Source organism: Penicillium expansum, assembly GCF_000769745.1.
Source record: "Penicillium expansum strain MD-8 chromosome Unknown contig127, whole genome shotgun sequence".
In the NCBI taxonomy this organism is placed as follows: Eukaryota; Fungi; Ascomycota; class Eurotiomycetes; order Eurotiales; family Aspergillaceae; genus Penicillium; species Penicillium expansum.
In genome coordinates, this window is record NW_015971384.1 from 42,148 (window position 1) to 67,540 (window position 25,393).

At 47.1% G+C, this 25,393-nt stretch overlaps 9 protein-coding genes across 9 annotated transcripts; 3 read left to right on the forward strand and 6 right to left on the reverse strand.

Annotated features, from left to right (window-relative positions):
* Positions 1–551: 551 nt before the first annotated feature.
* On the forward strand, positions 552–1,311 carry PEX2_039060 (uncharacterized protein; the record flags this gene model as incomplete). Its single annotated transcript, XM_016741181.1, has 4 exons — positions 552–667; positions 743–834; positions 876–919; positions 1,054–1,311. 4 exons carry the CDS (start codon positions 552–554, stop codon positions 1,309–1,311), a joined length of 510 nt encoding a protein of 169 aa, XP_016596675.1.
* Positions 1,312–1,607: 296 nt separating this feature from the next.
* PEX2_039070 (uncharacterized protein) lies at positions 1,608–2,901 on the forward strand (the record flags this gene model as incomplete). The annotated part of the gene is made up of 4 exons (XM_016741182.1): positions 1,608–1,709; positions 1,778–2,207; positions 2,272–2,795; positions 2,854–2,901. 4 exons carry the CDS (start codon positions 1,608–1,610, stop codon positions 2,899–2,901), a joined length of 1,104 nt encoding a protein of 367 aa, XP_016596676.1.
* A 402-nt stretch (positions 2,902–3,303) lies between these two features.
* On the reverse strand, positions 3,304–4,398 carry PEX2_039080 (heme-dependent oxidative N-demethylase family protein; the record flags this gene model as incomplete). Its single annotated transcript, XM_016741183.1, has 3 exons — positions 3,304–3,721; positions 3,794–3,916; positions 3,971–4,398. 3 exons carry the CDS (start codon positions 4,396–4,398, stop codon positions 3,304–3,306), a joined length of 969 nt encoding a protein of 322 aa, XP_016596677.1.
* Positions 4,399–7,136: 2,738 nt separating this feature from the next.
* On the reverse strand, positions 7,137–11,047 carry PEX2_039090 (ABC transporter, integral membrane type 1; the record flags this gene model as incomplete). The annotated part of the gene is made up of 12 exons (XM_016741184.1): positions 7,137–7,764; positions 7,836–8,353; positions 8,408–8,592; positions 8,646–8,710; positions 8,773–8,823; positions 8,886–8,957; positions 9,008–9,206; positions 9,258–9,497; positions 9,558–9,720; positions 9,788–10,455; positions 10,514–10,747; positions 10,813–11,047. 12 exons carry the CDS (start codon positions 11,045–11,047, stop codon positions 7,137–7,139), a joined length of 3,258 nt encoding a protein of 1,085 aa, XP_016596678.1.
* Positions 11,048–13,266: 2,219 nt separating this feature from the next.
* PEX2_039100 (MFS transporter) lies at positions 13,267–15,333 on the reverse strand (the record flags this gene model as incomplete). The annotated part of the gene is made up of 6 exons (XM_016741185.1): positions 13,267–13,922; positions 13,989–14,036; positions 14,106–14,481; positions 14,539–14,952; positions 15,012–15,202; positions 15,279–15,333. 6 exons carry the CDS (start codon positions 15,331–15,333, stop codon positions 13,267–13,269), a joined length of 1,740 nt encoding a protein of 579 aa, XP_016596679.1.
* Positions 15,334–17,094: 1,761 nt separating this feature from the next.
* PEX2_039110 (alpha-amylase) lies at positions 17,095–18,951 on the reverse strand (the record flags this gene model as incomplete). The annotated part of the gene is made up of 6 exons (XM_016741186.1): positions 17,095–17,119; positions 17,202–17,454; positions 17,505–17,727; positions 17,797–17,817; positions 17,868–17,891; positions 17,944–18,951. The coding sequence occupies 6 exons, from the start codon at positions 18,949–18,951 to the stop codon at positions 17,095–17,097; spliced, it is 1,554 nt and encodes a 517-aa protein (XP_016596680.1).
* Positions 18,952–20,016: 1,065 nt separating this feature from the next.
* PEX2_039120 (DUF3632 domain-containing protein) lies at positions 20,017–20,793 on the reverse strand (the record flags this gene model as incomplete). Its single annotated transcript, XM_016741187.1, has 1 exon — positions 20,017–20,793. The coding sequence occupies one exon, from the start codon at positions 20,791–20,793 to the stop codon at positions 20,017–20,019; it is 777 nt and encodes a 258-aa protein (XP_016596681.1).
* Positions 20,794–21,950: 1,157 nt separating this feature from the next.
* PEX2_039130 (putative mitochondrial phosphate carrier protein (Mir1)) lies at positions 21,951–23,065 on the forward strand (the record flags this gene model as incomplete). The annotated part of the gene is made up of 4 exons (XM_016741188.1): positions 21,951–21,998; positions 22,059–22,129; positions 22,195–22,614; positions 22,681–23,065. The coding sequence occupies 4 exons, from the start codon at positions 21,951–21,953 to the stop codon at positions 23,063–23,065; spliced, it is 924 nt and encodes a 307-aa protein (XP_016596682.1).
* A 662-nt stretch (positions 23,066–23,727) lies between these two features.
* Positions 23,728–24,945, reverse strand: PEX2_039140 (putative proline racemase; the record flags this gene model as incomplete). Its single annotated transcript, XM_016741189.1, has 1 exon — positions 23,728–24,945. One exon carries the CDS (start codon positions 24,943–24,945, stop codon positions 23,728–23,730), a length of 1,218 nt encoding a protein of 405 aa, XP_016596683.1.
* Positions 24,946–25,393: the final 448 nt, after the last annotated feature.

The window sequence follows — 25,393 nt, forward strand, 5'->3', positions numbered from 1 at the left end:
TCAAATCACAAAAGCAGCGGGACCTCGGGATTACTGCATAATAAATCACGAGGTAGTGACAGGGCCATGGGTAGTTGCATAACGTTCACGGGTGGGATCAGCACTCATATTCTCTGAATAGGATTACCGATCAGTGCCTAAAAGTTTGGCAGTTCGCGGCATTTCACGTTTAAGCTTATGATACTTGCGCCCAAAAGCAGTACACTGCAATAGTATAGGTGATCCATCGTCAATCACCTTTGGATAAACAATTATATGTATATACATTGCTTGTGCGACCTACGGGATGTTAGATCGCAGCTAAGAGACTAGTTCTGCAGACCGGTTTGCCTAGATGAGCCTCCGAGGGGTCACAGACCTCAGCTGCAGTTCTGCATCCAACCTCCTCTTCTGAATCCGCTCGTTTGCTCACTCATATCTTGCCCAAGGTGGAGCCAACTTCTCACACACTCGTTATTTGTATTTTGTTTTGTTTTTGTTTACCTTACCAGCTCCTGTATCTCTACTACCGTCATTTATTAGTTTGATTTGCGTTTGGCATAATTGTCAGTATGCTAGCTTCTCCATACGAGGCTGTCTGGAGGAGCCTACCCCGGACTAACGCGTCTGGGGTCTCAGGGCTATGGGAGGCGGTAGCAGCCTGTTTTGCAGCTTTACAGCTAGTCGGGTGAGTTTGAGCACCATGAGATGTGAGCATGACTTGGGAACTGGAGGTCGCTGACTATAAGCCTGCTGTGGTTAGGTATATGATGCTAGCTGTGGTAGTCGGTTCCCCTCGCCAAGAGTTGCGAATCAATATTACAGTATCTACTGTTACTGCATTTGTGTTTGTCGGTGCATCTTATGGTGTATCAGCCCTGATTGCCTTCGCCCAGCGCCACCGAAGGCTATTCCTCCTCCACTCAATCTTTATGCAAGTGTCAATGAAAGCCGGGCCTCTTCTATCAGCCATTAGCTAACAATTGCAGCCCATACTCGACAATAAATCTGCTCGCTCTCCTAAACATCATATTCCATATCCACGGGCGAAGCCTGCGGATTAACACCTTGCAGATCATAAATATATGCTTACCCGCTGCTTTCTCGGTGTGTTACGCTCTCGCGGGGATCTTGATATATCGAGAATACGGACGTTACCGAGCGGAAGGCACACCACTACTCACCGACGAAGAGATGCAACGTCGCCAGTTGCTTCGCTTATTGGGGGAACGGAGTACCAACGCACCATCCCCTGATCTTGTGCGAAACACTTATCGCTTCGATTTACCTGAGGGCAGAGCGCAGAAGGACTGGAGTCATTTGACCCCTTGATGTTATGGCGTGGGAAATATCGGATATGAGTATAAAGAGGAAGTATACGACCTTGGGAGCAATTCAATGTGAAATATAATTGGATGATGTATCATTTTCCGCACGTGTAGCTGCACAATATGTACAATATGCACAATGTGTACAATGCTGAAGACCCGGGGTAGATGAGAAATCCCCACTTGGACCTCGGCTGTGCAAGGGCCGACCGCATTTAAAACTCCAGGAAACCGTCATCCCTGAAATCCACTTGGGCATTTAACCTCTTGATTTCTGATCTCTCTTGAACACAAATTACAATGTCAAAACGCGTAACAATCTTCGATCCGCCCGCGCAGGATCATTCCAAGGCTCTTATCGAGAATGTACTTGATCTGACGCCAGTGGTAGACCTCGGCCGAGTATGACATCCCTCAATTCATCTGTCGCGAAAAGTGTCATACTCTAACAAATCACTCTTGGTCTCTAGGATGTCTTCACTAATACCCGCCCGCTATGGCATCCCCCCGGAGCTCGAGGCATTTACGGCGGTGCCGCGATCGCACAATCCCTATCAGCCGCCATGCTGACCGTCCCCGCCGACTACGCTGTCCACAGCATGCACTGCTATTTCGTCCTTGCTGGTGATTCCGAGATCCCAATTCTATACCATGTCGAGCGGGTGCGCGATGGGAGGAGCTTTGTTACCCGAACCGTGCAGGCGCGACAACGGGGGCGGCCGATCTTCACCACCACACTGAGCTTCAGCCGAGTCGGCAGTGGTGGTGAGAAGACGGTTCACCACGCCGTGTCAAAGCCAAATGTACCATTGCCAGAAGAGGCTGAGCCGGGCAGTCTAAAAGCCCTCAGCAATGCGGGCGGCGGTCCCTTTGAATCAAGGAAGGCGGGCATTTTGAACCGTACGTCCCAACTCGGACACTCCATGATGTGCGCGTTGTACTAATGACCGTCGGAATCAAACAGGCACATCCCCCAACCAAGAAGATAAGAGGGTCCGACGATACATTCGCGCCCGCGGCGCAATCTCCGAAGAAGGTGGTTTCCAAGCACACCTATCGGCACTGGCGTATATTACCGACAGTTATTTCATCGGTACGATCTCGCTCGTCCACGATATCCCGCGATTTTCCTCCCCAGCCGAACTCGAGAAACTTTTGAACGCACTTAAGAACCCGTCCGATCTCGACGATGAGGATATTACGCGAGCTCTGAAAGAGTTGAAGGAAGAGGAGGCTGCAGAACTGCGTCGCCGTCTGGAGGGAGCCCTGAACAGGGCTACGACGGGTAAAAATGAGGCAGATCATAAAGAGCTTGGCATGATGGTCAGCCTGGACCACTCAATTTACTTCCACAATCCCCGGGCATTCCGTGCCGATGAGTGGATGCTGACGGAGATGGAGAGTCCGTGGGCTGGCGAAGGACGTGGCTTGGCAATTCAGAAGATTTGGTCTAAGGACGGAGTGCTTATTGCTACTTGCATGCAAGAGGTATGTATTTGCTTTTTTTTTTTTTTAATTCTGAGGCTTAGTGCTAACTCAATCATAGGGCGTTGTCCGGTTAAAGCAAGACAAGCCACCACTGTCGAAGATTTAAAGAGCTTATGCTATACCCCTACCTTCACGGAGTTATATCGCTCCTATCACTTTCGCTTCTTTTTACATATCTTCATTTATAGATTTGGGCTTAGTTCCCCCTCGAATTCCTGTGGTTTTTTCTTTGTACTGAATCTGGTCATTCTTAGCTATTTCTCGACTGCACAAGCATGTTATAATTCAATAGAACCAATCTGGAAGCTTTAATACACATCGTCAAACCGAAGACACAGTCTTATCAGTTTCAAAACCCAACAAAAACGCAGGCAAGAAATGCGAAAGTAGAACACAGACGATGAAGAGAAAACAAAACAACTTTTGCGTTGTTAAACAAAAAAGCCGACCCAATTTTGATATCCCAGAACCAAGATGCGAAAAGAAAACAAGATATTACAAAGTCCACTCAAACCTCAATTTTCTCATCTTTCTCCTCGTTCGATGTCTTTTTCTCACCAACCCGTTTCCGGTAGTATTCCAAAACCTTAGCCCCCCAAACATTCCTCCCCTTATACTCACCCACATGATCAGGCCAACTCTTCATCTCCTTGGCAAGATTATCCAGCTCAGCCATTGGAAGCTCATCCAGCGGGGTGAGATAAGTCTTGACACCGAAGACGATCGCCCCTGTGCGCGGGAGACGACGGAAAGTCTGCCTTTCGCGGCGGATCAGGATATCTGATGGCAATGGGCTGCTCAGCTCTTTCTCGCAGAGGGAGCCAGGACGGTAGAGGATCTCGGTTAGGTTCTCATTTGGTCCCTTGACTTCTACAAAGAAGTTTGACCGTTCCATTGGAGATCTTGGGGTTAAGCGGGCGAGGAATCTGGAGAACGGGGTTAGTTTATTTTTTTCCCCGTGTGGCTGTTCTGCCTAATCTCATTTGGAGATTACTTACTTGCTAACAGAGTTGGCGACTTGTTGGTGCCATAATGGCACAGGGCCATGCAGTTGAGAGATGGTCCAGCCAATTCTCTGGTTCACTGTCCACCCCGTCGGGAAGAGACTGGCGCTAGCTGCCCTGTGTTGGTGTCAGAATTGGCGAATTGGCTTTGATGCATGGATTTGGACATACAGGTAGAATTCCCCTTCCTCATTCATCATCAAAATACTGAGGTCCTCCATCGTGAGACGGACAGCGGCTTCAAGTGCCTCAGTTGATCCCTCATTGGGGTCGCGCCCGCTGACAGTGAATTTGTCACCAGTCATGCGATTGTCGACGATCTTTCGGCCGTCTTCGATTGACATTTCAAACATATTGGGGAATCTTTCACAGAGGAAGTCTGAAACTTCTTCCAATGCCTCCTGACACGGATCAATTGACTCCGGCAAACAGCGCAGGACCTCCTCTCTTTTTTCGTGAAGCAATTGGGACCGGACCTGGTGTTCGTCCATATAGTTCTTGTCGAGGGTGAGCCAATTCTGGGCGTCGAGTTTGCGAACGTCCATCATGACGCGGTACCGCTCTCTGCCTCTGATGGGCTGCGCTGGGTATGGTGCCATACGCTTGACATCGGATGCATTGGAGACATTTTTGGAGCAATGTTTCCCTTTCAGATTGTGTGATAACCACTGGAGGAGTTCTTTTTGGTGTCTTACTGCGAAAAGAAAGACGAAGATTGGAATGGCAACTAGTGAAAAGGTCGTCATACTTTTTCCATTAAAAGGCTCGACGTATAGAATGTTCGAACTGTTTTCTTTTGGAAATAAAAACGATTATTCAAAAACGCTCAATGTCAAAGAAGAGTAAAAAGGAAAGTAAAAAAAAGTTGTATATGATGAACTATGACCTAGACTACACGATATAAATATGATTTTTAAAGACGGGCTATGAAGTCACGATCGGGAACAGGCAGCAAAGTAGAAGATCACCAGACGATAATTCTAAGTCAGCTTCACTAGTCTCAAAAAAAAAGGATAGCTCAAAGGTATGGCAGCTGCATTCCACATGCCTCATTCAGCGAAGTTGTGCCTGCGGAACTGCTGTGATACGCCCAGGGATTCCCCGCAAAAAAAGTCAGAGTTCACCGGGGAGTACTGCCAGCCACATGATCTCAGAGGTATTTTTTGAGTGTTATATTATACATATTATACATATTATATTATATTATATTATATTTAATTTTCAAAAGTTCAAGAGTGGGAACTGACATTCAGGGCTGTGCACAAAACAATCAGCTCCGAGTGTGTATGAGTGGAGATGGATTACAACTCAGCCATCTCTCACTGGTTATTGATCTCCTTGCCAGTCGGACAAGAGTACTTTGAAACTATCTGGGCCCATAGTCTCTCGGGGGATCAATTCCGTAGTAGGGCTTCTATGATCTAGACACAGAATACCATATTTAGCTTCGAACAATCGTCAAGCTCGTTTATACCGTCCGTGCGTTTCATGAACCGCCATGGCTTGCCGACTCGGGGGATTAATTCTCGCCCGAACAATTTACCATGTATGTTGTAGGCTTCGGATATCGTCGGCGAGACAATTTCCAAGACTTGATTTGAACTGCGTAAGGCGCTTGCCAGCTCATGTTTGTGAGTACCCAAACTCCGAGAGGACCGAATGTTTGATCCGGGGTCACGCAGGTCCGGCCTCAGCTGTTAATCAATGCCGTGTGGAAGTGTTTAGTGACATATGAGATCTAACTGGCTCGGGGATGGGCCGGGGGCCCGATCTAGTTCAGGTGCACATCACATCCGAGCTAGGTAGATGGGCACATGGAATGATTCTGACGTATCATAGTCATACCCCTCGTGTGGGGGGGGGGATATCAAGGGGCTTTTTCTGGCTTTTTCTGGCTTTTTCTTTTCTTTTTCCTCCAACGGGTGGTCTCCTCACATCAGCCCCGATTCAAAGATACCGGGATTACTACAGGGTCTTCGTTTTTCCTTGGCTTTAGGTTGGGCTAGCAATGTCATGACATTGGACACCAACACTCACACCTAACATTAACATTCACCTTCACATTAACATTAATAATAAACACAAACCAAAGCCAAATTATTAAAGTAAAAGTGGTCTCACTCTCGATCACCGGGCCATAATTTACCACAATACCCTTTTTAGAGGCTCCACAGACTCCATCTGGGGTTCCCGCTGCAACCGCACATCCCCCCTTTCGCGTAAAGCGCGTTTGCCGCTATTATTCTTTTTTTGCTCGGACCCGATGGAACTACGCAAGTCCTTTCTATTTTCCGGGTCTCGGATTTGATTCTGGTCATTTGTACCCCGTAGAGGATTATCTTATTCCCTGCTCTTTTTTTCGCCTCCCCGTCATAGCCTCCTTTCCACGATGTCCCCCTGTTCATATTCCCACACAGACCACCATGACCAGGATCGGATCGATCTACAAAGCATAATACAGATTTTCGCCACCGCTCATGATCTTCACGAACTTGTTTGCGCATTTCATTCATAACTACGGAGTACGGAATAGATGAGTAGGTAATGCTGTACATAGTATTCCGTACTCCGCACAGAATCCTTTCGCTACATAAATAGTTTTTAATCTAGTATGTCCACACGACCCAATCAATGCCCCTAGTGGAACTTGACCCAAGACTTTTCTAGAGTCTGGACCTTCAATCCCTGAGACCTTGAAGTCTTCATCCTGGATCTAGATCACTACAATTAAAGTGCAGACCAATGCAAGTCACCACTCGAGGCTTTGGCAATCGCCCCATCGGGTCCGCAAAGTCGTTTTTTTCTCTTTCTTTTCTTTTTTTGTTACCTGTCTCTTACGCACAGACATTTAGATCACCTGCAGCTGTTCTCGCTGGTTGGGTTGTATATCCCAAGGTGGATCTCCCGTCTACCCGGCCTTTATTTTTTGCATTAGTAGCGCTCCAGCCGAGAAAATCATAGGAAGTGCATCATGTTTACGGAAATAATTTCTCCAATAGGGGTTATGTGTACTTAACAGGGACTTTGGTGGCACAGGATATTGTTAAATGAGCCACCTTTTTACTGATCACATGGTTATTCTATATTTCAGCCGTAGAGAGTGCCCATTTTGGATATTTAGAGCAAGGGGTCTTTTTTGTTAGTTGGACAGCAAGTATGAAGTACTTGATCATGTTGCTATTCAATATTAGAGATATCAACCGCATGATGAAAACGTACATGAACCAAATACTGCTTAAGCAAGTATTCATAGCTCATTTTCGAAAAGACGCGACAATGGCAAGACTTGGATAATTCCTAGTGACCTTCCTCCCTATAGAGGCGTTAATCAAGTAGATCATTCCCTAAGAGGTACTGTTTGCAACTTTCCATCTTGCATAGTGGCAATTGCATCCACCCCAGGTCTCATAGCGCCCGTGAGACCCGCAACACGATGTGCAATCATAACAATAGTGTGACCTTGGAGATCATGGCGAAGCATATCTGTCAGAACAGCCTCTGTCTCCGAGTCCAAGGAAGAGCTAGCTTCATCTAAGATGATAACGGGCTTGTGTGGTGCAGAGGATCGAATTCGCAGCAGTGTCCGGCTTAGAGCAAACAGCTGTAACTGTCCGGACGAGAATGGCAGAAATGAAGACATAGGAAGATCTAGTAAATTCCGAATATCATTATTCATGTTTCCTTTTTCGCTTGTTGAAATGATTGTTGTCGCATAAATCTTGTCCCAAAGACCTGTCCTCTGGAGACTCCATAATATATCTTGATCCGAGCTTGTGTGGTAGGGATCTAGGTTAAACCGGAGACTGGCCGTGGGAATGCTGAAACCATCTTGAGGCACCGCAATGAACCCCCGGTTTCGGACAGTTCTGGGGCATAAATGGCCAATATTGATGTCGTCAATTAATATGGATCCCTTTTTAGGCTGGAGGAGCTGGAGCAATGAGAGCATCAAAGTACTTTTGCCACTAGAAAAAGAGAAAGTAGTTAGTCATGGAGGTCTCAAAGGCGCAAATGATTGAACCAAGTTGTTTCTTACCTCCCTGTTCGGCCTATAACAATGATGTTCTGTCCAGGGTTGACAGTAAGAGAGAGATTGGACAGGGAAGGGGCCTCAGATTTTGCATAGGCGACGGAGATGTCCTTGACCTGCAAATGCCCGGAAGAGGGCCATTGTAGGTCAGGGTCTAGAATACCCCCGATGTCATCCTCACTGGGAACACAGTCTTGTATGCTCTTCAGTCGAGCAATGGACCCCAGAGAAGTTTCCAGAGAAGTCCACGACTGTACAAGTCGTAGGAGTGTGGTGTTTGCAACGATAAGCAAGTTTAGAGCCACGCCAAGGTCGGCACCAGTGGTCGTATTCCGATATAGAACGGTGAAAGCAATCAGAATGACTGCGAAAATCGCAATAATACAATCCATGATCATCTTCAGCCAGCATTGGAGGCAGAGAAGAATATAGAATGGCTTTTGAGACAGGTCTAATGATCTGACATTTTCGTTCTCAAACTTTTCTTTCCAACCAAATGCTCGGATTGTAACGATGCCACTCGCCTGGGAATATTGTCAGAAGCGGGATCAATATGAATTTGTAGCAGAAGCACATACCGTATCTAGGAAATTAGTGAACACTAATGATCGTGACTCCAACTCAAGGAAGCGCAGTTGTCGAGATGTCCGAAGGTAAATTCGTTGGATGGAGTAAACGCACATGGCACAGATTGGTACAGTGAGAGTCATCACAGGTCGGATCTTCAAAAGCAGGATCAACTGCATTGCCAGTTTGAAAATTTCTGAATGAATAGTCAATAAAACGAACCAAAGTCAGGGATGAGGCTAATCATACGGGTATTGAAATTTCCCAGTGTCGGAGGGAGCTGCTTATCGACAACATTTATGTCCTGCCCAAACCTGTAGATCAAGACCATTATTCAGAGGTGTACTTATTTCCTAGAAAAGAAGGGTTCACAGACCTGTTCACGATAGCGCCAAGATCAGTTTCACCGAAGTAAGACAGAGGGGCCCTGTTTCAGGTTGATCAGTACCCAATGTGTTTGGTATTGGAATGCAGAGATTGAAAACAAACTTGAGGATCCGATCAAGAAGGTTCGCGTGCAAAACGGCCCCCGACTTGACAGCCACTTTCATTTGAGCGCACCTGGAGAAAAATTAGCATAGTTAGCCAATTTGGACGGCGAATAGTCCTACCACGTCGTCCCACTAGTTGAAGCCCATGCGATCGAGGAGACTGCGGCATAGAGAGACATGTAGAAGGCTAAATTTTCCCGGGGTGATTCTGTCGCCCATTTGAGCACATACTGGGCGAACGTAGAACCGAACGCGAAACCAGCAGTACAAGCAATCAAAAGCAGAGAGTTCGCTCGGCCAATTGCATTAATGTAATAGTCTATCTGAGGTCAATAAAAAATTATAAAAAAGAAGTGCACGTATATCATACCATAGATTTTAAGATCACCGGTCCTCCGAGCGATCTCGTCCGCAGCATCGTTTAGGTGTAGCTTCCGAATTAGTGCGGCAACCTTAGGCTTCTCGTGGCGTGGAGCACTGCTAAAGGGATTTTCTGACAATGTAGAAACCCCAATAGAGGCTTTCGGGTCTTGGAAATGGGACTGAGGTTGAAGGTGTAGTCTTGAATCTTGCAGAAGTAGCACTCTATCCGCAATTGGGAACAACTCTTCTATTCAATCCCTGATGTCAGAGGAAACGTAAATGTTTGCACAGATAGTTTGGAACCTACTGGAGTTACTGATCAAAAATACTGTTGTCCCCATTTTTCGAAACAGACCTCGCGGGCTCAACAACCTTTGCACGATATGGTTTGTGACAGCGGGGTCGAGAGCACTGAACGGATCATCCAGAATGAGCATCTTGTATTTTGAGTAGACCGCGCGAGCCAGAGCCTTCGGTGCTTTTGTCAGCAAACTGGTATGCAATGAGGAGCGGCCAAATGGAAAGAATAGCACATACTATACGCTGTTTTTGCCCTCCGGACAGATTCATCCCATTGTTCTCGATCAGCGCCATGTCACCACCAACAAAAGAGTCGAAGTCTGACAGTAAACCACAGGCTTCAATCACCGTGTTGTACCATTCGATATCTAGGTCGAGCGGTTGCCCCGATATAGCTTCCCGAATAGCAACGCTAGGCAGCCATGAACCTTGGGCACAGTATGCAATATTCTTTGAAGATACAGATATAGAGCCCTTGATAGGAGTTACTTCTCCCAGAATTGCCATCGCTAATGTTGTTTTGCCGCTCCCAACAGCACCAGCGCAAATCAAAATCTCGCCACGATCGAGAGACTGAGAGACATCATGAATAATAGGATTGGCCAATGAAGCAGGTTGAATTGAAACGTCTTGAATTTTAGCCAATTGTTGAATGCTACCGTGTGGAGAGGATTCCCGCTGGTCTTGAATAGACGGCTGGCTGATATAAGTTTGTATGCGATCGAAGTTTGACATTACAGAAATAGCCCGTGGAATGAGCGTCATGACCATGTTAGCTGGGTGAGTTACCATGGCTAGTAGCGCAAGAGATGTAAATATTTGATCGGCCTGCAATCGATCGTTTTTTGAAGACATAGCGAAGAGGATTAGAGTCAACACAGGGGCGAGAATCCCAAGTGCATTTGCTTGGATAAAGAGTTAGCACCAATGGCCACATATCCGTCCGTTCGAATCGATACATACCACTTGCATTGTAGGCAACTAGGATCCATCTGAAAGGCTTCGATATTTGAATCTCGTTATTTCGCAAATGCAATATCTGTGACCGGATTGCATCTTCCATGCCCATTATCTTAAGGCTCTTGATACCTTCCAAAGTTGAAGTTGTGGCGGCAATACGGCTTTGAGTTGCCTCGTTCCAGCTTTTTTGCCGGTTCTCCAAGTGCTTTGCAACATATGCACTCATCCGCGAACATGCTACAAATAGCGGTCAGCACACATACAATTTAACTCTCAGAAGTTCTGCGTTGGGCAAAACTTACCGAAGATTATCACCAATGGTAGGAATGCAAACCATTGGATATGAGAGGCCAGCAGCGCCGTCCCAGTGACAACCTCCACAAGCCGGGCCCAAGTCTCGTGAAATGTTTCACCAACAGACTCGATACTATCGATATCGGAAGTAATCAATGTCAATGCGGACGAGCCTTGCGACTTTTCATGTGTCAAATGAAGAGACTGGTGGTGAATGAGACCGATCAGTGCTCCCCGGACCATCACACGCAGCCTGTTGATCCGGCTTTGGTAGATTGCGGCTGATACCTGAGTAGTCGCGCGTCAGAATGGCGAAGCAGGCAAATGAATGTTGTTTTAACCTACCGCTATCCCCATATACAGGATTGTAGCAAAAAACAGCAACCTAAAGCCACTACTTCCGTGGATACTAGCATCAGGGGTGCCATTGACAAACTTGATCGCAACTCCAATAAAAACTGGTTGCAGATAAGTGAATAGAATTAGGAATAGGCGCGGGAATATGGGTGATATTAATGCACCCTTCAGACACTCCGCTAACGCATATGGAAGCTTCCATCTTGTGTGGACGTGGGCTAAATCGCATATTAGCATTGGACAATGTTCCCGAAAGAAAAACAAAAAAAAGACGCGGTTAACGTACACTTCGCAGCCCAGGATTCCAAAATTTGTCTTCGCAGTCTATTTGACGAAAGATGTCCGTCAATCTCGGGCAGATTAGAAAGGCTCAGCCTGGCGCTATATCCTTTCCTTAGCACTGGATTTAACCAACTGAAGAAAAGTTGATCAAGGAGGCCCGCTGCTTCCTCTGGCGTAGAACTAGACCTTTGGCCACGATGTGAGAAGCCCCTGGCCCGTAGATCCCAAGCCAGCCAGATTCCCTCCAATAAGGCCCTAGATTTGACTAAGTAACAAGCCCCAATGCTGGAGCAGCTTGTAGTGGCTCGTATTTCCAAAAGATCTCTTGTTAGGGAGCACGCGAGGTACACTAGCTTGATGCCTGAGGCACCAATAGGTCCATTTTGTTCGAGAATTGATAGCGAGACAGCTGCAGTTGCCGCTACCAGAATTAAGATAGAGTCCCCAAGAATGGCAAGGCTTGCATCGGGATAGCCCCTCAACAGGAAATACCAAAAGTAAACCGAGTGAATTGCAAGAAGAACAATGGGAAGGATCTACTCCGCGTCAACAAAATGTAGAGACGTCAGAACTTTTTAAAAACAGGAACCAACCAGTTTCTTCTTGTGCTGTGAGATAGCCAGGTTTGTGCTCGACTGTCGACGATAGCGGATTCGTTGGAGTAAACAAAACAGCAAGATGAGCGACAGCGCGATTGACCCAGATGTGCCGTTCAACGGCATTTGAAGACCCATGGTTTTTGGTTTGAAGGCTTAGAAACCTAACTTGAACTTTTTTTCGCGTTTCGTTAGATGTGAAGTGCAAGGCTACCTAGGTAGCCGGCGCCTAATTACTTGGGCAAGGTCAATAAACAAAAATGCCGACTCTGTTGTTTTCGGATTTATCTTCCAGAGTAAGCTTCCACGTTCAGCCCTCGGGGATCTGCTCAGTCAGCAAACATGAACCATGCAAATCCTTCGGCCACTCCGTACCGGAATGTCTCATGTTGGTTAGGGATTGAGGGACTTTTGTCGCTAGCGTCAGGTGACGAGACCAATCACAAATTAAACGCCATCGTGTGCCTTATCTAGTACTATGCTGTGCTAATAGATTACCAAAAGCCCCCGGTGTGGTATAATATTAGCTATAGAAATACAGAATGACTCTACAATATAAGATGTACAATATACGAGAGCGAAGGAAAAAAGAATAAACTGCTATGTATAATCAGAGATATTCAAAAGAGCCTCCCCTATACTACTTGTACTTGTTGCCTAAGGCCACAATTTTTGATAGCCTCAGAGCTCTTGCCCTCTCTCTTCCTTCCTGTCGAGAGAACCTTGGTTGGATTAGAGCGAGAGTAGTTGAAAGAAAAACAGTCAGATTTATTAAGACTATACTAAAAGTTATTTCTAGAGCCCTCCTAATGCAAGCTATCAAAATCAATCTCATTATGAAAAAAACGCTCGCCCAATGCAATCCCTGGCCCCTGGTAGAAAGTATAGTAAGACGTCTCAGAATGGGGGAACAAAAAGCAAAACATAAATGAAAATTCAGGCACCTGAGCGTTTCTCTCCTTTCGATAGGAGCGTAGTTCAAAGCAGCTGGTGGAGGTCCTGTGTTGCTTAAACATTAGAGAAGAAGTATATGGTCATGTCACTCGCCTCGTGAAAGAAAATCAAAACTTTTGAATCGCCAAATCGATGAAAAAAAAACCCCCCCAAGAGCCAAGGGGAACAAATCTCCCAACACGCGTGAAGAAAGTCTCTTTGTCGAGACAATACTCCATGAGTAAATCGCGAGAAGCACTCACTCAGCCTCAGAGACAGATTCTCTGACTATCTTCAACAAATAATAGAAGCTTTATCCGTGCGAGCAGTATCGATCCTCGTCATCGAAATCCCAGTATTGCGGGATGGGATGGGCTCGAGAGTATCACCACCATTCGCAAGACGTTCCTCTCTCTCCCACTCCAACTTCTCATCCTCTTTGATGCGCTTGAGCTCCTGACAGAACTTGCTGTTTGCTCTGATGCGGTCACCGTAGCGAATAAAAGCGAACGGGATTACTGAAACGCCCAGACTGAGGAAGGCAATCAAACTGCAAGCCCAAGGCACTCCGAGCCGGTTGAACATCGGCTTAGCCGCGAGCGGGAGTACAGCGCCTAGGATGCTTCGTGTGCAGCTTGCGGCGGACTGTGCACTGGCCGAGAGGGTCTCGTAGGCGTCGGTCAAGTAATTTAGCATAGCCATGAAAATCAACAGGTAGCCCATTCCGAATGGGATGCCGGAGAGGAAGGGGACGACCCAGTGGATGTTTGGTGAAGCTGTCCAGCCTACCCAAAAGAGGGAGATCACGTATAGAGGCCCGCCGATGCAGGCGAGGGGGAGTCTGCGGTATTCCTCGATGAAGGCCCAGCTGGCGTTGCGGGCCTTTGCTCGGGCTAGGAATCCATCGTACCATATGAAGATAAAACAGGCAAGGACGGCGCCGATGCCGACTGTTGTATGAACATTAGAATCTACTACTATTCGGTTTAGATGAATGGCCGCATGGATGAACTTACTAGGTAGAAACATCAAGCCAGACACACCAGGGCTCATTTTGTAGATACCTGTATGATTTTCGTCAGTACTTGTCTCTAACAGCGTTCTGCATTCGCCAGCTGGGATGGATCACCGACCTTGGAAGATGATTGGATATGCCTCGAAGTAGAGGTAGAAGATTGCATATGCCAGAGCAAGATACAACGAACTCAGAGAAACGATATACTCATGGATGATCATGCGGAAGGGTCGCGAGATCGTGATAAGAAGCATTTCTCGCACATTGCGACTCTGAATCTCCAATGGCGATACGATGTTTGAATTGCCGGTGTCTTTGCGTAGCTTTTTCGCACGACGCTTTAGAATGACCGGGGCATAAGTTTCAGGCATGAAGATAATCAATGGTAATGTAGCGCCTGACAGAATGAGTCCAATCCAAAAGCACCAACGCCAGCTGACAACTGCCACAAACCCAGACAGCCAAGGTCCGATGATTGGCCCGAGGGTTGTGCACTGTTGAAAAATTAGCTGTTGGAACCAACGCTAGTTAAGTGCATGCGGCAAGCTTACCGCCATGAAATAAGCCATCAGACGGCCTCGCAGTGTGGGATCATCATGTACATCAGCAAACAATCCGCCGACAGTAGCAATAGGCGCCGACGCGACCATGCCGTTGAATAATCGGAAGACAAGCAGAGATGCATACGAATTTGCGACAGCGCACGCCAGCGTGAATATCATGAATAAGATGAAAGAGATGAGCAAAGGGGCCTTCCGACCAAAATATTCGGAGCTAGGACCCCATAACAATGGTCCCACAATGTAGCCGATCAGGAAGATGGAGATGGGCAAGACGAGCATTGTTTCGTTGGTGATGTTGAACTCTTCGGCAATTTGGGGGATGGCGTTGCTACAAATTGACGAGCCGATAGTACTGTTCATGACCTGCAGGACACCAGCTGCGAGAACAAGGAACTTCCTCCTCTATTGAACATATCAGTATTGTTTTCTTCGCGCTAGTTATAAGACAATATCCCACATACCGTTCTCCAGTTGACGGGGTTTTCTGGGTCATTAGGCCCGAATGAAACAATCGTTTTGGAGGCCACTTGGCGGAATCTAGAGTACGAAGGATTTCCATAGCGTTCTTGAATGGGCTCATGGTCGACTTCTGAGTCTTGGTCTTCAGATTCATGAGAGTGATGTGACTCGTGAGAGGGAGCCACTACTTGCTCTATACAACAGTTTCAGTGTTTTTAACTCCTAAGATACAACACAGAAAGTATCGACAAAGAATATAGATGACTGACCTGTTGCCGGCATGACTTTTTGCACATTTTCCTCAGCAGCCACATGGTCCGACATCTTGGCGACCTTGACTCGTCAACAAAATCAACAGTTCGTACGCTAGATGAAGATCCAGGCGGGACGCAAGAGTTATAAAGTGTTCAAAGTTGAAAAAGACCAACCCCACAGAGTACCAGTGGATGTCTGACTCGGACAAATAAAAGTTGTGTTTAATGTGGGTTCGACTCCACATTCATAGAGCAATCTCTGATTGTACGCCCTAACTTTGACAAATCGAGCTTGGACGCGAGTCCAGTTTGGAAAATACAGGAGAGACTAGCCTTCCCTGTCAAATTAGGCATTTGGTGGTGTTGATCAGTAGACCTGGCCCGGGTAGGACGGCTTTTCCCCAACTGTTTGGGCGAGAAACAGGAGCCAAGCAGCTGCAGATTGCTAAAGTGGCAACTGAAAATGTGACTGTATGAAAAATCACATGGAATCTCGCATAGAAGACCGATTATCACAATCCTTGACGTACTAGCACATGTCGCTTGCGAAACTACGAAAGCAATCTAAGCCTACCCTTGCAAATCTCGAGGTAAATATCTCGACCGCATGCATCTAGTCATTTGGATATTGAATTCTTGAATGTGTGATGAGGGGCGGAGACCCTGCCGATCAATCGATTGGTCTTGCATTAGCAATTGCGCCAGACAGGTTCCCTGTCATGTAAGTTAGAACCAATGAGGCTCGATTGGGTTGACGAGCACTTGTTCCCATGATGTGCGTGATTTGCGTAGTGGACTACTTGACCCGATCGAGCTATAGCCGACTTTTGGTATGAGGAAGCTCCTTGTAGCGGGGACGCCAATGCTGGGCACAACGGGAACGGGGTATTCCGCACAGCATGGGCTAAACATATTTCGTTCTCGGAGGATGGATCCGAAAGCTCTCCACTAGAGTAAGCGAACCATGCTGTTTCAGGGGTATGCTATCTCTTTCGATGTGTATGTTGTAGGGTAGGCCCTTGGGCAACTCATTTATTAGGAGTTGGGCTGATGTCGGGTAAGCCATGTGCGTTATTTCCGGTTGCGTGCTGACGGGTTCGGCTTTCTGGCCGATATGTCCTGACCGCCCAAAAGTCGAGAACAAGAATATGAAAGAGTCTCCCGCAACCGACATACCTCTGAGATGATATTTTTTGGAAAGAATATCGGTACTGTGTGTATGTGTGGGCCTGGAATGTTTTTAAGTGGCAGGCGATTCCGGAATTTGGTGAACACGCCACCAAGTTCTGCCTCAGGCATTCGATTGATGTACACAGGCAACAAGGCACGCCCGAGGACAGCAGGAACGTTCGATTAAATGTTAAATTTGCACGTTTACAGTGGAGATAATTGTATTAGCGCCATCATCGCTAAGATATCTTCAACTTCTACGCATTGCCACAACATTACACCAAACTAATCAATCTGTCAATCTGATAGTAGAGTTAATGTCGCTACCCAGATGCATCCCTTTCGTTTGGTGAACTTGGAGGCATTGCTTCGAGGCAAGTCTGCCCAGGTATATTAACTTAGCATCTTTGTCGTCATATTTGAGTAACCAAGAAGTCGACAATTGTCAAATGTACATATGTACCTACCCCTTGCGTATCTGCAAGACATCGGGGGAAGAAGACTACAAATGGAGCCTCAAAATGCCTCAAGAATTCTTTCACCTCTCCTCAATTGCGGTAACGATGTATTATGAGTTGTTCAACAAGCACAAGTATTAAAGCTCAATATAAATTAGTGTCTATCCACGGATGACCACAAGGATATTCTGTCCCATCAACTCTTAGAAGCTGTATATGTTTTCGTTGCTAATATGAAATGGCTAGTCAGCATCTCAATCCCCAATCTCTGAGCAGCGAAAATTCACATGTCTTGGTGGATGGAACTTACAAAGGCCGATTGATTACATTCCTTCCCTCGGCTTGAGAGTTCACCCAGACACTAACACTCATAGCGGCGACTGGGAACACTCCAAAGCCCCAGTTATTAATGACTATCGTCTCATTTCGCCAGCCGAGAATATCTGTCCATAATTCCCCGGCATGTTTGCGACCAACAAGCATGCGCTTATAGGATGCGGCACCGTTACTAAGGATACAGGCAAGACCGAATGGGTGTTGATAGTTCCCGTAGCGCACGAATCCTGTACAATTGTAAGAAACACCACTGCAAATCCCAAGAAATTATACTCACCAATGCAGTTTCGTCTATTGAAGTAATCTCGCTGGTCCCCATGTGCATATAGCTTTCGGGCACGGGTGAGTATGGGAATTTTTCCGCTGCATGATGGCCCAGGCTGGGGCTCGGGTCCACCATTGATCCCATAGAGGTCTCCATAGAAAATGCATGGCTGCCCTTGGCTTCGAAGGAGGATTAAAGAGTATGCGAGAGTTTTGAAAAATGGTGCAATGATAGTCTATCAGGACCTTAAGTACTCATCCCACGTCCTAGGGTTGCATAATGCTAAAGGTTGGGTTTATCTCACCTCTAGTGATTGTCCCGGTTGCTGGGGAATTGTAAGTTCCACTCAATTCATGTATATGGACTTCAACATACCGTATCATGATTGCCAACAAAAATCTGACAGCTAAAGTGTTAGCGGTAATCATTTCCCAAGATGATCGAGTCTTACTACTGCATGCGACGGCATCTGTTCTACTAATGTGCCTTTGAAAATATTCCGTAGATCCCCACCTGCCATCTTGGAGATAGCTGCAAACCGGCCCAAAAGTGGAACATCGAATAAAGAGACTCCATAATCCATTCGTTTGAGATAGCCCAGAAGTAGACCCACATGTCCTCTCCAGTATTCTGCAACTAAAAAGTAATCAGCGCCAACAGTATTCCGCAAATGTGTCACAAATTCTTTCTGGAAAGAGACAGAATAATGCTTTGCCGCATCTATTCGCATTCCACTGATTGGTAACTCAGTATTAACCCACTCCCCCCATTTCAATATATCAGCTCGAACTTCTGGATGGGAATGGTCGAGATCGGCGAACATCAGGTAGTCGTAGTTTCCGTGCTCATCACTCACGTCCTTCGCCCAGTCTTTGTTCCGTCCCAGTGTCTTGTATATTGCATGCTTCCGGGTCGCATCATCCCAGTCCACGCCAGTAAAATGTTGCCAGTGATACTTCATAGAGCTGTACTTCTCACGACGTCCCGGAAAGTCGAATCCCACCCAGCCGGCAATAGTCAGAGGCCGAGATATTTCAGTGTTTCGATCTGCAAGGTTGTTAACAACTTTAATCATTCTCATCTTCCCTCTGCCAACGCGGAAATAATAACCTTCTGGGTCCATCTTAACGACTGTGAATCTCTCGGTGGAATCTGCCCCAGCCTTCTGATTCAAAACAGTATCCCAGTAAATCCCAATGTTCATATCCTGTGCGGCCTGTACCAAGCTCTGGAGGTCTTCCTTTGGGCCCCATCGGGTGGCTCTGGTGCCCTTCTGATCAAATTCCCCGAGATCATACAGATCGTAAATATCATACCCAATTCCAGATGGGTTCATCCCCTTGCACCCAGGCGGAATCCAGATGTTATCCACTCCGATATCTTTGAGGTCGGGGATTGCCTTACGGAGGCGCTCCCAGTGACGTTTGTCGGCTGGCACGTGCCATTCGAAGCCCTGCATCATGAGTGTGTTTTCGGGCGGAGACCACGACTGCTTTTCATCAAGTCCGACACCATCTCCTCGGCATCAAGATGGTTAGCCCATAGCAGGGAATGCATGGAGATAAGGGATTTAAAACCTTCGATCTCTCGCCACTTCTTGGCCCTTCTCTGGATCTTCAAACAGCAGCTTAAGAATGACAGCATTTGACCGTGTGTCTCTATCTCTAAAGGGGTAGTATTGATGTGATTATGGACCAGTTCAGGTCCCAGTGGTGTAGGGAGAAGGAATAATAGCATCCTGTAATTCTTAAATATACCATGGTCTCCAAAAATCAGGCCTAGGTGGAACTGACGAGTGACACTGACACACCCTGCTGTACGAAATACATTAACTGGTAAAGATTCAACGGCCTACTCGTTGGGTTGGAAAATCAAACGCGCTCGGGTTTGAAATATAAGATAAATGCTTAAATTAACATCTCCCTATTTATATGAACGGAAAGGTCATATTCATCTGCCTCTTTGTAAGGGCTTATCCGTGCAGGCTATCGCAACTGCATTGTGTCAACTATCCCGAAACGCACCCACCCCCAGTAAGCTTCTGTACAAATAGTCAATGCGATGAATCAGTGTCACAAATAGTGACGTGTGGATGAGCTACAATGGATATGGGTAGAGCATGGAACACTATCCGTACTAGTTATATTGTGTAGTACCAACATCTCGGATCATAGGAACCCAGGACAAATATAGCCAATCACACGACTTATCAGGAGTGACTAAAGAAGACTTGGCTCTAGGTATTGATTCGTGGAAAAGCAGTGTGAGGGCTATAAATGACTAAAGAAAGTGCTCGTCCTTGGAAATGCCTCAAAATAGCGGTCTCGGCGTTGCGATAACGACTTAAACGGTAACAGTTTGTAAATACGTGTCCACAGTGGGGATGTGGCTCGTGCAAGGCCGGACACTTTTACGGCCAACTGACCCTTTTCATTATTTTTTATGCGTTCACATTTATTTAAAATAGACAGTCCTCGAGATCTTCTATATTGACAACACTGTGATGGAATTCTCAACTCATATCTCACATCTCAATCCCCTCCATCGCCCCCTGTGCGTCCCTTGCTGCAGTTCTCGCTTCGTCTCCAATCTCTTCTGATATAGCCAACTCCCCAAATCGCTCCTTCCAAAACTGCCACCTCTCCTTACAAAACCCATGTTGACCTTTCCAGAGCGTACCTCCTTTCCCTAAGGCGCCATCAAACTCTTCCTTCCACTGATAGATGTCTGCCCCAAGAATACTGATCCACGCAGCAGCAGCAGGAATCAATGCTTCTAGATTCCCCGCAGAGGATTGATCTGCCGGTGTTTCCAGTGCGCCTCGCAGAGTAATCAGTGCAAACCACGAGTATGCAAAGACAGATTCCTTTGTCGCCATCAAACGTGCGGTGAATTTGTCCCGGCTGATAATTCGCGAGATGGCGTTTTGGCGAGAGTCGGGAGGTCCAGCCGGAACAGTTGCATTCCACTCATCCCGGAATTGCCAGCCAAGCATTGGCAGGTCTTTCCATACTTGCATATCATAGAGCAAAATGGAGTCTCCTTTTGGCTTTTTTGCGTCCGGGAGTTTTGACAGTTGGACTAGCACATTGACGAGTTTATCATGGTGCTCAGGGGAATTGTATGCACATTTGAATATCAAGCTCCATAGGCTGGTAATTCCCCCCTCGGGATCTGAGGTGTCTGCCAAGGAGATTGAAGCCAAATATCCAGCGGCTTGCTGTGCAGATATCCTTTCGCTGAAGAGGTCTTGCAGGATAGCAAATCGAGGGGCAGAAATATCTTCTGTGATAGCGACCATTTTCGGAGATGTTGATCAGAAATCGGGTTTCTTATATGATAAATGGCAGTTGCAGTGATGTTGTAATTTTCTAAACCCAAGTTATAGAGGAATTTAATTGTTTCTTATCAAGTGGCATGAATATTGGTCATATCGAACATCAGTATCCCATAGTGGCCTCGTGGCCTTTATCTGCTGATCTCATTGGTTCTTATTTCCAGGTTGCATGCATAGCTTCACCTAAAATTTAAGTAGTTTGATAGCCTTGAACACGCTAGGCCAGGGTCCTACGGCAATATTTTAGGGCCACAATGACATGCAGACTTGAGGTAACCAATTCAACCCTGCTATATTTATATATCGATTTTTTAGCGCCCTTACTTTTTGTGCAATCAATATATAATCCAGGTATCTTTAACCATAGGCTAGATAGTCTATTGAATGCTGATTGTATCATGACTTATAGAACAACCACTACTGCTAGATGATAGTATAAACTATGTCTATATAGCTTATGTTCTTCTAAGGTTGTATACAACTTATTAGGATGTATAAATAATATATCACAATGGCCGTAAATACCCACCTTGACATGTCACACCAAAACGTGTCCACTGTGACGTAGGGAGAAGATGTGGCTGGTGCGAACAACCTTCCAGTTCGAACGTGGGTCTGATATTGCACTGGTTTCGTTTATTGTATGGGTAACATACAATGCAATATGCCCTATACCAACACTTCAACACCAATCCTATTACTATGAGCCTTAAAATAAATTCCATCTCCGGAGCAAGCTTGGAATGTGCCCCTATCAAATCCCTTTGCGGTTCCTCATCCCGCCTATTCCCGGCAACAGGTTCCAAGCAACATCCAGAATGACGTCTATAGCAAACTTCAACCTCAAATTGGGCTTTGATACTCCGTAGTAGGATCAATATAATACATAACAAATTGACCATGTGAAAAGGATAACAAAACGCTATGCCGTTGACCGGGCGATCGGAGCTTAGTGTGGCTACCGAGCGGCTCCCGCATTGGCCGCGAAAAGTTTTCGGGTCCGGCGGCCCCATCCCTTTCAAATCCTTTCTTCTTCTCTTCCACTCCCAAAGGCTTCAATTGCTTCCCATCCTCTCCTCTCTTTTTAACGTTTTTCTTTACGTTATTTCACATCCATCAAAATGGCCGCCCCTACCGCCCCCAAGGAGGAGATGAGCGCTCTCAACCTCGTATGTCTAGAACCCCCAAACTGCACAATGCTTTAACTGACTCAAGATTCTTGCTTCCAGTACTCTCGCTTCGCTTTCGCCGGTGCCATGTGCTGCGCCATCACCCACGGTGCTGCCACTCCTCTCGATGTGTAAGTTTCAGAAACTATCGCCAGTGCGCAAGGAAGAATTTCCGCTCATACCCGATCGTCCACAGCGTCAAGACCCGTATCCAGCTTGACCCCGTCACCTACAACCGCGGTATGCTCGGTGGTTTCCGCCAGGTCATCCAGAACGAGGGTGCTGGCGCTCTCCTGACTGGTTTCGGTCCTACCGCCGCCGGTTACTTCCTCCAGGGTGCCTTCAAGTTCGGTGGATACGAGTTCTTCAAGCAGCAGTCCATCAACGCCGTTGGCTACGAGACTGCCAAGAACAACCGCACCGCCGTCTACCTCGCCTCCGCCGGTGCCGCTGAGTTCATTGCTGATATCGCTCTGTGCCCTCTCGAGGCCACCCGTATCCGTCTTGTCTCCCAGCCCACCTTCGCCAGCGGTCTCCTCCCTGCCATGACCCGCATCCTGAAGGAGGAGGGCATTGGTGCCTTCTACTCTGGATTCGGACCCATCCTGTTCAAGCAGTAAGTTTTTTCTACCTTCGCCAGTATATATCCTATAGAATTATCCCCTAACTCAACTTCCCACAGGGTCCCCTACACCATGGCCAAGTTCGTCGTCTTCGAGAAGGTCTCCGAGGCCATCCTCGCCAACGTCAACAAGGAGACTCTCTCCGACGGTGGCAAGACCGGTATCAACCTCGGCTCCGGTCTCATCGCCGGTCTCGCCGCCGCCATCATCTCCCAGCCCGCCGACACCATGCTCTCCAAGATCAACAAGACCCCCGGTGCTCCTGGTGAGGGTACCGTCACCCGTCTGGTCAAGATCGCCAAGGAGCTCGGTATCCGTGGCTCTTACGGTGGTATTGGTGCCCGTCTCTTCATGGTCGGCTCCATCACCGCCGGTCAGTTCGCCATCTACGGTGACATCAAGCGCATGCTCGGTGCCACTGGTGGTGTTGAGATCGGTAAATAGACGACTCGAGTCTAATATGCTCGGGAGGATTATAGAGACTACCCTTAGAATTCTTTTTGTTTTACGCCTTGTCCATCCCCCACACACGATGTACAATATTTTGTCTCAGTTTCCTTTCAAGAACAAGCTCGCCATTTTGTCACATTTACAATTATTTCCATTTCTTTCGTAAGGGAACAGCATTTGTAGTAATTATTGATTATATAGTGATGCCAGGTGCAACCCAATTGAGGCAGGTTGAGGTGATGGCGGGAATCCCTGCGAGACTAGCAATGAGACTGGATTGATATCGGCCATGCCGGCGTTGGAGAGCTGGAGATTGCATGTCAGCTTTGGGAGGGGGGAGCATCTATGTCTACGTTAACTACAACGTCTTTCAGAGCAAACTGAGGTGGAGAGAGAAAGGGAGAGCAAATAAAAACACCGATATCGCTTTCAAATGAACGCCGACCTTGCGACAAAAAGAATAGGAAGGAGAGAAGACGGCCAGTTTATATATGGGAGGTCCAATGGTAGGCGGCGCCATGTCACTTATGACAGCGCCACGTCGCCTGCTTGACCATAGGCCCAGTCCCTAGATAGCTTAGGCATATACACTTCAACTTATGTTCCAATGGGACAAACGCAGACACAGATATTACATTGCACTACTTCAAGCGGCACTACAAAGCGATATCCTTCACAGAGAATCCATCCACTCCAAGACCATCCTCCTTCTCTACCACAAAGGAATGATATCCGGTATAATACGCATATCCCTCGACACAGACTCGAACAATCTGCTGATCTCCTCCACTTATACCGGCATCATCAAAGACAGACCCAACAAATCCAGAAAGACCTCTATATGCACGAGTCACCAGGGAGTTGTAGATCCTCTTCTCACCCGCAGGCAAAGTCCCTTTGGTATGTGCAAGAGCCACCCTCGCAGCGACACAGCCTCCAGTGGGAGACCGATCAATCTGCTGGTTCGCAAAGAAATAGAGCCCCGTCTCCTCGGTACTAGCATCCAGCTGCGCACGAGCAGCAGCCGTCCCCTCCGGGGCACTAACGTGTCCCAGTCGTGTATCTGTGATCATAATCCCATACAGGACCCCCTCCTCGGCAGTTCGAATATCCTTGGTGAGATATCGCAAATCCGGATTTGTAACCACTGCCTCCTTGAGCAACTTCGTTACATGATCCATCTCCTGCAACTTAACTTCACCCAGACCACTAGGGAAGCCCAATTCCTCGGCACTAACCATACAATAGTACGCACCCCCATAAGCAAAGTCCGCCGTAACAGAAGTCTTTCCACGAAGCTCGGCCCAGCGATACTTCTCAGGAACAGGAATCTGGCAGGAGATAGCCGTAGCAAACGACGGCACAGACACGAACGAAACAGATCGCGACGGATCCGACTTCCCTGATCCCAAGGTGGGGACAGTAACCTCGACGACTCCACAGGGCACATGCAGATTAAGAGTCGTTGTGCGGGACACAGGGTCATATCTCAATTCCTTCCGACGAGGAAATACCTTCTCGTCGACATCGACGAGGAACCGGCCCAGCGCGATCGTCGCATGTCCACACATAAGCGAGAACCCTTCATTATGCATGAACAGAACGCCCATGTGGGCTTTTCCGGAGTTGACGAGCTCGGTCTCGGGCCGTAAAATTGCGCCATACATGTCATAGTGGCCGCGCGGTTCGAGCATGAGAACCCGACGGAATTCGTCGAATTGAGCTTTTGCTTGCCCTCGTTGTTCCAGGAGTGTACCTGCCAGAGGCGGGATGCCGTTCCAGATGATTCGTGTTGGCTCGCCTGCGGTGTGCATTTCGACGCAGGTTATCGGCCTGATGGGGCCTGGGGCTTCGAGGGGTTGTGGGATTTCCATGTTGTGGGGTGGAGATGTTGGAGTTTGGAAAGGATTTTGAGTGTTAAATTGTTATTTAAAGGATATCTTTTCCTCCGGTCGAAGCGGACTGTCAATGGTTTTATACAAAGAGTCCCCCGAAGTCGGAATGCGATCCCGAGAATTGTAGATACCGCTTATCATTTAGGCGGGCGGGTGCTTGTCAAGTTAAGGGCGTGAGCACCAATCGTTATTCTTGATTTATGTATTCATCTTTGTAGGCGCCTTTTTGCCAGGCATATAGATTCACTTGTCTTGATTATTACATCCATATATGGTTTATTGACTATTTCTTGGAAAGTCGGATGATGGAGCGTGAGGGGCTCTATCCAGATCCACTTTTATATCTATCAGTCACTACTCCGTAGCTAGATCATATATATGGAAAATCTGCTCAGGCACGATAATATACATAATGAAAGTGCAAGGT